The 14,182-nt window shown below is 39.2% G+C and overlaps 1 protein-coding gene across 2 annotated transcripts in view; it reads right to left on the bottom strand.

The window, feature by feature from the left end:
* LOC137868337 (nck-associated protein 5-like) overlaps positions 1 to 14,182 on the bottom strand; it is a 58,964-nt gene that overhangs the window by 31,039 nt on the left and 13,743 nt on the right. For both annotated transcript variants that reach the window (XM_068705067.1, XM_068705070.1), the window contains exons 2-4: positions 13,498 to 13,633; positions 6,826 to 6,916; positions 3,608 to 3,763 (exon numbers count right to left, since the gene is read on the bottom strand). In XM_068705067.1, coding sequence (XP_068561168.1) covers positions 3,608 to 3,763; positions 6,826 to 6,916; positions 13,498 to 13,526 — 276 coding nt within the window. In that variant the 5' untranslated portion in view covers positions 13,527 to 13,633. The remainder of the gene's footprint in view (positions 1 to 3,607; positions 3,764 to 6,825; positions 6,917 to 13,497; positions 13,634 to 14,182) is intronic.

Raw genomic sequence — 14,182 nt, 5'->3', positions numbered from 1 at the left:
CACCGCAGTATTTTAACCCGGTTCTCAATGGTCCACACAAGACGTGAAGAGAGGAATCTTTGGACGGTGTTTAAAGGCCACAGATCAGCCTGAAGGCTTGCAGCTGGTCTGTGTAAAGGTCAGGGAAGTCCAAGTTATGAGTTTGAACTTTAAGTGTTTGAGCCTTATGTAGTATGGGTTGCGTGAGCTCACACTTGCTATTGATGTAGCAGTGCATCTTTACAAATGAGCATGATTGATTCACATGTTATGCAGTAGATTGCAGGTTAAGAAAACAACCTTTTTTTCAATATATATTGCATTTAAAATCTTAATTTATAAAAATGAAGGAACTGTTTTTGCCTCTGCATAAAGTACACAAATAATATCCAGAATGTAAACATAAATCATGTGAAAAGATGTAAATGTTTGGCTGCGTGCTTACCACCATGCTCCCTCATCCTTGTTTTTGCAGAGTTATCACGGTTGAACCGCAGCGAGCATCGAATCAATCAGTGTTTCAGACTTAACTGTCAAATTCCACTGAATATTAGTTTTTGGTTGAGGGGCTGAGAGGAGTCAGTGACTTCACCTCGGTCAAAAAGAACAGCAAGCTCAGTTTGTTTTTATCATTTATCGCTTCATTCTTATTTGTGGATCTTAAGCATTTTTTTTTTCTTTCAGTTTTTCATGGTAGATTATATGGAAGGTACCCAAGTGTGCCATAATGACTGGAAAGTAGTTTCAAACTAAATGGAAAACCTTGTAATGTTTCTCCAGTTCGGCGTTAAAGTTTAATCATAAAATAAAGGCAGCCACCATGAAAAGGCAACGGCATGGAAACCACAAAATACACTCAGAATGATCCATTAGGGTCAACAAAGTAGACAAGAAAATGTATGTAATTTAAGGCGGCACTTTATTGTAAAAAATCATCACTAATGACAGAGTGGTTATGCGGGCTTAGTAGTATGCAAGCATGAGACCACAGTATCGGCAGAGGAAATTAAATATCAGTGAAATATCACTGAAATGGTGGCTGGTGAAAATTCAGCAAGCGTCCACACTGGTAATTACTTTCACACAATTATTGTGACGTTATCAGGACGTGAGATGCAACTTTATTGTCTTTGCAGTGATGAGATTTGCTTTGATGCCTGCATGATGTGGTTTGCGTATGCTGCTGGCAATCAATCAATAAAATAATGAAAATCTGCTGATGTATTTGCTGTTTGGTCAGTTTGAATTGAATCATTTGCTTGGTTTTCTCACTTAATTTACAGGCTTTCAGCAGAGTCACTACAAGTTTTAGCAAGGCATGTTATACATTGTTTTTTTCAGAAAAAGTCAGGCTACTCACAAATGCCATCAGTTTGCATAGTGCACTGTTTCACTATGCATGTTGGAACAAGGACAATTTTTAGGACGTAAATGTTTTTTTGCAATTTAAAATTGTCTGACTTGTTTGTCTGCATGTCCTCAGGTTTTCCAATACATTCTCTCTCCCAACGTGTCAAATACAGAGTGTGAGCCTAAGCTTCAAACTATGATGATCCCTGCTTTCTTAGAATAAAAAAATGCTTTTTCTGTGTTTAACGAATTTACTCCTGATCAGCCAAGAATTTATTTTTTTCATATGTATTTCATAAAAGAGCGCCATGGTTACAGCAAAGGTTCCAGGTATGTGGTAGAAGTGTAATTATGAAATTCTATTGGTAAACAAATGTATGTTCCTAAAGCAGTGAGGGATAACTCTGTAATATGCAACCGCTAAATGAGCTGCGAGGGCAAACGAGCTGCCTACATGCAAGGATACCTCTAACGGGCTCAGATTGTTGTTATAACTGTCTGACAACAAAATGGAAAGGACCCTACAGAGACTCAAAAAGTTTTTATTTTCCTTTCGTTTGATCCAGTCTGTTTGTTTTAGTGTCCAAGTCCCGCTCAAGGAGAAATCTTGTAGTGAAATCAGAATATCCCTATACTAGGACCCAGATAAACAAGCAAAGGGCGGCCATTGAATTCAAAGATCTTAATCATCTAAATATTCTGCCATGACATGGAAAATCCTCACCTCGAGACTTCTCCTTGAGCGGGACTCTTTCCATAATGTTGTCAGACACTTATAATAACAATCAGAGCCTGCCATGGCAGAAATAAGCACTATTAGTGAATGTAAATTACAGGGCCAGCTGGCCCTGAGCTGCTGTTGTCTACAGCACTCATGCTCAGTATCGGACCGATTTCAGAAATTGTGGTCCCTATGCATCAGTTAGACACAAATCATGAGAAAATAGGGTCCAGGTTGAAAAAACAACAACTAAGTAACCCTTTAAGGTAAAGCACAATCGTCATTACTGATCATATTTTTTAAAACAGCATTACCAAATACAATCATCACAAAATAATATCCAGTAAAAAAAAACAAACATGCGATGCAGAATTAGCAAAGTGAATTCCGTTTTGGGGTGGATTTTACCTTTAGGCTTGCCTTTGCAGTAGTTATAAAAGTGTGATCAATAATAGCTGGGAGACCTCTCACAGAATGGCAAGTCCTATTACCTTTAGCAGGCAAGGTGTGACAGCGAGGCACACTGTACATTCACTGGAACACTGGCTGCAAATGTTAAGTACCCTGTCAGCTTTTTAATTATCACCTTCTGATTTGAATAACTCCTTTGTATCCCACTGTTCCCCGTCTTGCCCCTTGCACCGCTCTGCAGCATAATGGGGTCTCATTTTCTGTGATCTCATTTTTAAAGATGGATAGAGCCATGATGAAACACTGATTGTGCTTGTTTCTCACCTACACGGCTCACTGGTATTTCAACGGGTAAACAAAGCTACACAGACTCGGGTGCTGTGAATGACACGCAACGGTGGTTAATGATCATTTCCTTCAAACAAGTTCATGCTTTTCATTTGATGACTGACAAACTTTCATGCTACATTGTTCTTAAAGAATTCAGTACCTTAGACAGCTTTTGAATTATTTTTATGCATCTTAGATTCCACTAATGATGGAATGTAGTCTAGCCCTCAGCAAGCAAGTTTCACCACATAACCCAGTCGGACACAACAAAAATATCAATACGAAGCTATAGTACAGCAGTACGCCTAAAGGTTTTGATTAAAGCCAATAAAAAAAAAAGTAAGATTTTACTGAGCGGGTCAAATCATTTTTAATGGAGGGCCAGATTTGGTCCACAGGCTGTGATTTGCCGACCTGACCTATAGCCGAAATTACCCGAAAAAAGCGCGAATTAGTTTATCAATCTGCATAAACAGCCAATCAAAGTGTTGACTAACGCCATGTCACTTCTTTAACTACCCTTCTACCCTGTAATCCTTCCTTTTTCCTAAATAGGAAGAAAAATGTTGTAGTGTTCAGACAGACCATAATGTAACCAGTACAATAATGTTCAGCCCTTGGAATAACAGCCTTGTGTGCCGTCCTTGAGCTGCCCAATTATTCCAAGTCTCTATTGAAATACGTCTGATAAAAAGAAAGAGTGGTACTCTCAATATATCGATCAATGTGACGTTTCAGGGATGGGGAAAAGGAGGAGTGGGGAAATGAGGAACAGTAGGGGGAAGGGGAAGAAGTGGACCATACAATCCACTTTACCTCCAGGGCTCGGAGTCGCTCTAGCAGGGGATTGCTGTCCTTTGAATTTTCATCTGACCCTCCGCCGGCCTCGGGCGAGGCAGGCATCTCCGTTGCCGTGGCTGCGGGACCCTCCAGACTGTCTTGCTGCTTCCACATTTCCTCCAGGAGTTTGTCCTGAAACGCAGCGAGAGCGGATCAAAGACGCATGCCTTCAAGTCACAAAGAAATGAAAAATACATTCTTCATCATTGTGGGCTCCACTTATATTAGCAATAAATCTTGATAAACGACACACTGAATGATGCCACTAACTGCATTTATAAAACTTCCACTTCACTTCAAAGTTCATAAACCCAGTATACTTTCACTGGTAACATTGCATCAAATGACCCCCTGTTATGTATGCAACTGTCAGTACTGTCAGTCTCACTGGGGAATCAACACTTACTTTGAAGCTTCAGCAGAATTGCAGCCTTTTTGAGCTTTGGTTCACTGAGCTGTATGGTTGACTAGTTACATCCCCAAAACTACCCAAGTGCACCTGCTGTTTTTGGTTGATGTATGCGCAACGGAGCAAAGTGCAAAAAGGCTGGGTGAAGAGGAATATAAATTGGAGGGTGTGTTGACTTATAAATACGCTCTCAGCCAGTCACATCGCTGGTCTCATCGTTAAACACCAAGAATCAGCGTATCCAGAAAATCATGTTGTTGTACTTCTCTGGAGGATGCCGAGCAACGTAATCTGAACATACAGCATCACAAACCCACAGCCAGGGATTTTAACGTTAATTAGTCAAATTAAATTAATAATAATAGTTATTTCATGCTGTAAATGGTCACATCATATTTCTTTTTAAAGTCAAGAATAAAGAATGAAAGGCTGATTTAACAATCATTTAAACAATTGAAAAGGAGGCTGAGGTATTAATGAGCCCTGGTAATCTGACGTCTCCACAGAACGCTACAGAACACTGAGTTGTAAAAGACCAGTCTTATGTGTGCAGAGGTGTGTGTGTGGTTATTTTGTAGCAGCCTGAGGTCTTTTGCATGTGATTTGATGAAGGTAAACTCAGTGGATGGCTGCGTGTAATGGCACAGTGCTCTTCTCCAATAAAAGGCTGTCCTGCTTTTGTCTCCTGCTGCTTTCAGATGGCTGCAGGGACTCAGTGAACTGAAGGAGAAGCTATTCATTCGGTATAAAGCAGCCGTGGACAAAGAAACTCTCATTTTCACTTACAGATAAATGCAGACTGATAACGATGTTCCTGCCTTGACCACATTGAAAGATGTTTTTGATGCTGATTCAAACGCACCTACTGGTTGGAGAGTGATTCATTTAAATGGTTTATTAACATTTTAAGCATTATTCAGTTATTGCTGCGCATTTGCTCCAAAATTAAGTTTACTCTCGTTTGATAAGAAGTAATACCGTAACGTCTATTCTTAAGGTAAAGTCCAATGTCCAATTTTCAAAAGAAGCCTCAACAACTTGCTTCACAGTGCCTCATTTGAATGAGCTTTCCACCTGTTTGCACCACTCCTCCCACCTGTGCACTACACGCTCTGCACTCGGCAACCAAATACAACACAGCTGGGCAAAGCAAATTCAAGAAAATAACAAGCACTTTCAGACCACGGCTTACACTGGTTGTTGGGTTGCCAGAAAAGTAGGGCACTGAAAGTCTTTCTTTCTCTTCATATGAATGCTTTCAATGAGAAAAACATCAGGTTGAGTTGACTGAAACTTAACAGATGGATCGGGCGTATGGTGAAGAAGAAACAACTGGATTTAATTGGAGTATAAAATGACGCTCTCTGTTGAAAAAGAGAAACTGAGGGCAGCAGAGTGGTACATAAAATAACTCTTTTTGTTTTGTTTTAGGCTACAGGTAATTCCCCTGCTATATGTTTGTTTTTTTATTGTCCTTATTTGTTTGTTTCATTGAATATTTTTTCCGCCTATATTTGAATGCTTTTATAGACTTTTATTCATTTTATGGTGTTTTGTCAGTGTTAAAAAATACCAATCTAATCTTAAATACTGTATTAGGATTTTGATCTTCCCCTTTATTATTAAGCTCTGGTAATGTTTAGGAAACTTAAACTAGACAGGCTGTTGTTAGGAGAAGAACCGAATCGGCTATCTCCAGAGTCAAATGATGTTGTATCTAACAACACGACTTTAACTGTCTTTGCTAATCAGACAGGATAGTCTTCTCTGCACAGCAACAGGGGGTCACTTGTAAGGGAAACATCTTTATTTGTTTGAACAAATGCCCGTTTTCTGGTTAGAACCGTCGCTCCGGCTCACAAGTTCAGACAAGCTGGGTGTACACTTCCTGCCCAGTGTGAAGTGGCAGACGAAGAGAGTGGAACATTTGCTAAGACAAAGAGAGACAAATGTTTCCATCAGCAGTTGGTGGATCAGGATGAAGACTCAAACAAGTGCATGTTGGACTTTCCTTCAACAGATGGCCAGAAAAAGGACTCCAGCTTGTACTAAGCTATGACTGCTCTGTTCAACCTTGAATTCTTAAGCGCAGGAGTATGCAAGGGATTCATGAGAGGAGATATTTGAACAGTTTTTAACACAGAGAGCAGCAGCACTGGAGCAAACGCTGGTAGTGATATTGAGCTCAGTGGTAGGGGTTCAAATATGATTTTCACATGTCGTTGCGATTCTGCATTTGCAGGGAAGTGATTCAGTTGAAGCCTTGACTTTCCTCCGAAGGGTTCAAGTGTCCCTGTAGTAGGTATTGACTTACATTTTTTTATTTTGTATTTTAAGTGCTAACTCCAGGAAATGAACACCGCTTTAAATGAATCAGCTTTCATCTCAATTGGCTGCGTTTTTTGTTACATACATTTCAATCTTGATAGAGCAAATTATAAACGTGACTTGAAACATGAAGCCATCATCTGAAAAAGATCAATCGTAAACCTAATGGCAAATCATCCATAGAGGATTTATATCTGCAATCTGGATGATGAAAAGTGGAAAAAAAAATCAATTGCTCCCATATTTTACAGTTCTGTAATAGGGCACAAAAAAAGCTCAAACTACTGTTTCACTTTATCATCTAACTTTTTTGCCAGTTCAGAACAAGTTTTTCAGTTTCTTGACAATATTTAATTTGATTCAAATCAAAATGGTGAGAGCAAGAACAGCATAAACATCAGTGTTATAAAACCATAATAATACCAAAAGACTTAGTGACCAGTGGTCCCGCTTGTACCTTGTATGCTTTCATGAGGTCCAGTGGGTCCACCTTGGGCCCCTCCAGTGAGTCCTGGTTCTGTAGTAGCGTCCGCACCGTCTCCTCCATGCTGTGTTCAAGAGGAAAACAGGCAAAGTGGTCAGAGTAACCCACTGGATGGGAGGAAGTGCTAGAGAATCAAAAACGCAATGGACATGATGGGAAAAAAACTTTTAATCTAAAGTTGAAGTTAACATTTTAAAACCATTTTAAAGGCTCAACTAATAATTGTTGACCAAACACTGTATATTCACATACACATTAGATGCATTTTGAGTGTTTCTAAGATTATCACAATTGAAGATGTATAAATATTTAAATATATATAAATATGTTGATTGTGAGGATACACCTTTGATCACTGCCTTCATGTAATAGCTTATGACAAAGCGCACACTGAACAGGGAAATTAACAATGTCTGCAGAACAATGTCATTTTTCCTGCTCGGTGTGTACAGTAATGAAGTTGCTAATTGGAGGCAAAGTGATAGAAATGAGGGGTTGTGAAGCTGATACACCTGTTCATGTTAAGGGGACATTTCTCTTTTAAAGAACACATTTCAGCATTTGCAATGACTGCATAGGTTACACTGTTAAAGCTGCAATTGAATTTATGTCATGCTTTGTTGTACTATTTATACTTGAACGGGCAGATTAACAAGAAAGAATAGAGTTCAGCTGCTTAACATTTGAATGGATTCCCTGAAACCAACATGTTTCTGCAATCTGCCTTCAGAAGAACCACATAAAACATTAAACACTGTGGCTTTAATGAGGAAGAACTGATATTTTGGCCACTTTGGGGCAGCAGAAATGAAATGTGAACACTTCATTGACATATCATCACCTTTTCATGTTGATATGGGAAACGTGTTAGCAAACAGTTTCTAATTCCAGCAGATACAGAGCAACATTACCAATAATTTGAAGTCTTGTCCTCATTCACCTGATGAATATTCATGCTCCTTTGAGCTTTTTCTTTCTTTTTCTTGCAGAGAGCAGCAACATAAATGCCCTCTTTCACATTGCACATAGTTATTGATCCATTTGCTAACATTAAAAAAAGATTGTAGCGTAGATTTATTGTTTGATTTCAGGTATTATCTGACCCAAATTAAATATTCAAATTTTCTAAAATCATGCCTGAAAATCCTGATTATGAACAGTTTTCTTATTGTATATTGCACAAACCCGTTGTCTGGAAACTTACACTGTCCTTAGACATATAATACCTCCAAATATTAATAAGGCTTCGCAACATACAACTTCGTCTGACATTTGCTCAAATCACTGCAGTGTAGTCTTGCCTTGTGATTTTGTAATTGTTTTCCCTCTGAGCTGTGTATGCTTGATAGACACTGACCATGTTCCGCATAGTGTTGTACGCAGTGACATTTTGCTCTGCCACTTCTAAAGCAGCTTTTCCCCGTGTATGATGCATGTGGCACAGTCTTTAGCACTAGCTGCTGACTGTGAGCACACAGCCACTAACCTGAAACAAACCCGGCCAAAATGAAATCAGCGGGTGAGGTGGTGGTGGTCACGAATCCGTCAAACTGAATCAGATGCACGATGCCACCCTCTGTTACCACCAATGCTCTCCGGAGTGATAGTGAGGAGTACAAAGGTCAAATCTACAGCATCTACTCCACTAATAAGAGTGTATGAGTTAACACATCTTCCTGTGTGTCCTGTATGAATAAATATGATGCTAAATAGTCAATTTATTGTTATACAAATGTGTTTCGGCATCTTTTGGTTTCACAGCATCTGAGCCTCAACATCACTAAATTTACCATGGATCATTTTATCATTTTAACACTGGAGCCGGTCCTCCTCAAAGTTTTCGCTCCTCATGCTTGCTCCTCACAAAGTCGCACAAATCCACCTGACTCTATTCAACATTCATGTTATTCTCAGCAATATTTCATTCAATGCCTCCACTTTTTCCCCAACTCTGTAGTCATTCACCCCATGCTGCTTTCCAAACTGAACTTTCACCGGTGCTGGTCATTTGAAATGAGGCGAACCACACGGGTCCTCAGCCTCCTCGGCTCAGACTTCGTCATTACTTTGTGTTTGTGATTGGGCACTGAAGGGAAAGTGGGTCTCTTGGTCTCCCAGTGGACCATGTGGGGAATAATGTGCAGCCGAGTGCTCTCAGAAAGGGGAAAAACAAGCTCCTACCCTGTTCGGCTCTAACCTAACAAGGCCTCGTACTCTCCTCACCATCCCAGACTCATGACTGCAGTCTAGCAGGGGAGATGTCTGCGGTCTGATTGTCCCCGTGTGTTCATCCTCATTTCAGAAGTGCTGCTGAATGAACGCTGAATTGTTCTTTTGCGCTAACTTACTTCGGATTTGGAAAAATGCGTCGTGGTTCTGGCCACACTGTAAAAACTCACAAGAGACATATTAAAACTGCTTTCACAGGCTGCGCTGGATTCCCTGTGACTCATAAACTGACCTTTATATGTAAAACCGTTTTTCTTTTGAGACAAGAAAGGCCGTCTACACACCAGAACATGACAACGGCAACACTGCGCTCTGAAACCCATCATTTCCATTGACTTGTGCCACAGCGGCTTTTTGCTACGTTAAGCAGACTGTAAAGCGCATCTAAATCACGTTGTGTCTGCAACAACACAGTGCATGCACAGAAGACAAAAATAACCAAAAAAACAATATTCTCTTTTATTTCAATCCTTAATGAAGCATTTTTTAATGTTGTGTTTGAAAGCCTGATCAATCTCAGAACTCATTGGCTATCGGTCTGAAAACGTCTAAGCCTCTAGCTGCAAGGGGACATATTTCTGGGGTTTCGGTGTAGCCAGATATCCGGGCCATGACTTCCTTTTCCATGCACTGCCTGATGTTTACAGTCAGACCAGTTACTTAAGGTGTGATTGTTTCACAAGTAGCCAGTTTACAAGCACGTTTTAAACTAAATCCTCGTCAGACGATAGCGATGGCTAAAGATGAATGCCTGATATGATAGCAGCATTTTCAAATGAAGTGCATCTTGTAGATTATTGCATGATATGAGAAGGCATTTTTGCAAAAACTAACATTCCAATGTTGTATTAAGCAAATGTTCTTTTTTTAGACAGAAATACAGTTCATACTATACTTTTGGGAAGTAATGAATACATATGTTGCTTTTTATGCTTTTTTAACAAACTAGTCCTTGTACTTCAACTCTTTAAGCTATAATAAAATCAGTATAGAAGGTGAAATATAACTCTCTGGACTCCTGAAAGATCTATTTTATTGAGTTTTGCTTTTGTTTTCTTTAAATCATAAATGCAAAGCATTATTTTGGTTCATAACATTCCAGCTCTTCCTTTAAATATGGAAGATGCACCTATCTATCATGTACTATTAAGCACACACACACATGCCGCATGTATACTCTCTACATATGCAGACACACATGTGCACCCATGCATGTGTCTACAGTATGTATATGACATAGATATTTGTCTTGAATTGAAATGACCACTTCCTTCTTACCAGAGGGGTTTCTGCTGCTCTGTCACATTTCGCCACAGGCTGCACTTTTCATGCACGACAATGTATGAATGAACGGCCTAGTTTCCTGCAGTAAGGTGACCCCTTTCCCCACTTTAATGAAAACTGAGCCAGTGCCAAACACAAGCTGTATGGGGAAGCACCTCACTACTATTCCTCTCAAGGGTTTTCCTCCCCAATTTAACAATCTTTACCTTGTGCAGAACAGGCAGAGTTGCTCCTATAGTTATGAAATACCAGGACAGCAAGCTTTCTTACCCCTTTCAACCCTGACAAAGGCAGCGCAGACCAGACCCACTCCTTCCATTCTTACCTTTAAAATAAAAGCTCTAGACATATCATATTTGCAGTCCTGTATTTCATATTTTTCATGTTGTTTATTCGTCCCTCCCAAAGTGCATAAAGACAATGTAATGTGTGTAATATATATATAAAGAGAGAGTTTTTTTATTTTATTAAATGGAAATGCTTAAAACTTAATAATCTACTTTTCTTCTAATAATGATTCAATAATCACTTCGTGTGAGAAAAAAGGACCAATAAAAGAATAATGTTTTTACACTTTTTTACAAATTTAAAAAAGAAATCAAGACAAAAAAGATGAGTAGTATCTCAAATGGTGAGCCATCAAAATGACTCTGACATGATTTGGTGTTTGGTGTAAATCTAAATTCAAATTGAAACCACCCAGATCTTTTCATGTGGAAAATATCTAAAAACTTGTAAGATTTGAGTGATGAAGTTGTTCTGTAAATAAAATATGAGACACAAAGGATCCTCCAGAGCTTCACCAGCACCACTTAAGGGTCGTCAGAGGCCAGTGTTTAAAGAAATATCACCGGCAAATGTCATCAGAGCACTGACTTAAAAAGGCTGCTTTTGGATTAGACACTGCATGTGACAAGGCTAACTGGATCTAGAAGTACTTATAATAACAATTAACCTTTCTCTGTCTCAGCAACACACTTCAGTGATATTTAACGTTCACGAACACCCTAGCCATATTTGTAATGCTAAATATGCCTTTTAGCTGTGTAAATATCTAAAGACGATGTAAATTCATTATGCAAACAAAACCCAATCTGCTTTTATTTGGATGGGGGGGAAAGACAATAGACCATGTCCACGCCCATGTAGGAGACAGGAAGTGTGTATCATTTCAAATAATAGAAGATAAGACGTAGACAGAAGTACAGAAAGTAAAACACTTTTTTTACCTTCAGAAAAAAGAGACTCCCTGTTCGTCCAGTGACAGCAGCATAATACAACTCAATCAGGTTTACTCTGTCTGTAACTTTCTTTGAGGAACCTGATTATTTGGCTCCATCCCTCTCAAAATGACAGCTATTTAAAAGTTAAACCTCTTCAAGTTTAAGTTTAAAGTTAATACTGAATTACGTTTCAGAATAAACTGACATTTAAAGAGAGGTTTAAATTAGATTTTTCATAATGTTAAGCTGGTCTTAAAGTTTGGTGCAACATCATTTATGTAGTTTATTTAAGTTATACCACAATTAAATCAGGTTTAAAACGTAATGCTAAGACACACAAACAAAAAACAGACCAGTGCAAGTCAACAAATCAAACAGTAACGGCCATGTCACACATAAAAAAACCCATTACTGTATAAAATAAAATGATATAGATAAATAAAGGGGATAGTTTTTGTATTATAGGTTGTGCCATACAGTTGTCTGACACATCCCTCTGTGAGAACTAGCAGGGAGGAAAAAACAAACTTAATTTAAGTAAATATTAGGCAGTGGATCAGATCTGCATGGCAGGGGTGAATTAACTTACAGTCACAAATCACCGGGCCTCATCTCACACCTCACTGAGCATATGCAGATGGCATCGAACTTGGATCATGATGGGCCATCAGCAGCCTGACAGTTGGCTGGCCATAATGCTCGGTTATTATTTCTCTTTATGGCTTGCTGGGAGGGGAGATCAATAAGTGGGGACACAGTGGTAGCCTCTCACTGCAGTAGGTTGACACTTCATATCAGGTTTTATTGTCGGCTACTCCAATAAAACTGAGCATATCTTTTCTTTCAAAGACAATTCTCTGCATGAAGTGGGCTCTCAAGTTAATGAAAATGCTGGATGTCGCCACTGAAGCCCAGCAGTTCATCACATTTGGTGTTCGGCCTTTGATGGATGTGTGCTGTGCATTATGTTTGTTGCTGACTTTGACGGTTTGTCATTGAGTTGTGGCCACTGGCTTCTAATCTACCGAGATATAAGCTACTGTGAAACAGAGGAAACTTTTTAATACGTTGTTCCTCACAGAAAAAAAAGTCGGCATAGCTGGCAAGCTGTAGTGTCTTGCACAGGAGATTGAGGGCAACAATATTTCAACATTTTCATTAAATAAGCAATGAACTATGAAAACATCTTATATATAGAGGTGGGTTTTCAAATCTCACTTCTCAGGGATCCAAACAGTGTCGCCTGTCTGATGGCAGTCAGTTGGCATTTGACACCTGGGCCACGCCTCCATCAGTCCCTTTTTTCCTGTCAATGCTCTCCACCTTGACAAGGCAACGCTGATGGTAACTGTGTTTATTCCTCGCTGACGTTCGCTTTGCTTTTTGGACTGTTTGCATTCTTCTGAATGTCAAATTTGCTCTTGTTTTTGAAGTTTCATTGTTTGAAGTCATCGCTCATCTTTTCTTTCTTTGTTCGGTCATAGTAACTCTTTACTGACAGTAAATTAAATCATTAGTAGTTATTGAAATTGTATACATCTGAAATTAAATGGAAAGTTCTCAGTTTAGTTCTGAAACATCTTGCATCCTACGACAGGATATGGAGACTATTTGTATGTTCTATCATTTGCAATTACCAAGAAGGGCAATCATTTAAATGGAAATGTTATTGAAATCATTGTTATTTAATGCAAATTAAAATCTTTCAAACTGCACAACCCTGTAGTCTTCTGCCCCAACCAAATGTATCAAACTTTGTACAACTCCCTATAGAGCCCCAAGAGGCTTTAGATAACTTTCACATAGTACTCCCCTTTAAGATCTCAAATATTGCCATCAGTATTTCAGGCTCTAGTAGAGAACGCCGCTGTGTTTCAGTGTCTGGTTGTTGGTGTGGGGAAGGTGCTACCTGGAGAAGTGCTGCTGCAGTGACACCATCTGCCGCCCACCCTGCTGAGACTTAGCCCTCTCCCTTCTCTCCACGCCCAGATGTTGTTTGTTCTCCAGCTGGGGATTATTATTATGGATCAGTCTTGGTGGCGTAGCTGCAGGGGAGAGGAGTAAACACAGTACATTTGTTGTTAATCTTGCATATCATAATCCCACTGACAATTTCAAAGATATAGACAATACATCTGTTCATTTCCCTTTCCCTCTATTTTTTTTTAAAAAGTTTGGAAAAGAGCAGGACCGGTGCAGAGCATGTCCTCTCTCCACCTCACACACTGTAGTTTTGAATTAGTGTCGACATACGTGTTTTCCCCACAACTGACAGGTTAGGCAAACTCCCTTCTCTCTACTCTTTTAAACGAACTTCATTTAAACAGGGCCTTAGGGTACACTGTCATTTTGGAACCAAATACCTGTATATATATATATTTAAATACTGCTAACAGTAGCAAAAGTTTGGGTGTTGTTCATATTATAATTACGATATTGCCTTATGGCTTGTCCTCTGGGCGTTTACCTGTCTGAATATTACTCAGCTGAAAAACAGTTGTGACATAAAAGAATATTCATGTTTCAGTGGTCTGTTCTCGTTCTTTTGCTGAGCGTAAATGTGAATTGAGCAAACTATATTTGTGTCAATCAGC

Source organism: Cebidichthys violaceus, unplaced genomic scaffold (assembly GCF_023349555.1).
Source record: "Cebidichthys violaceus isolate CVI_PGR_0920_01 unplaced genomic scaffold, fCebVio1.0.p SCAF_11, whole genome shotgun sequence".
NCBI classification, from domain to species: domain Eukaryota; kingdom Metazoa; phylum Chordata; class Actinopteri; order Perciformes; family Stichaeidae; genus Cebidichthys; species Cebidichthys violaceus.
The sequence above is the reverse complement of the archived record's forward strand: the minus strand, read 5'-3'. Positions and strand labels throughout refer to the sequence as shown.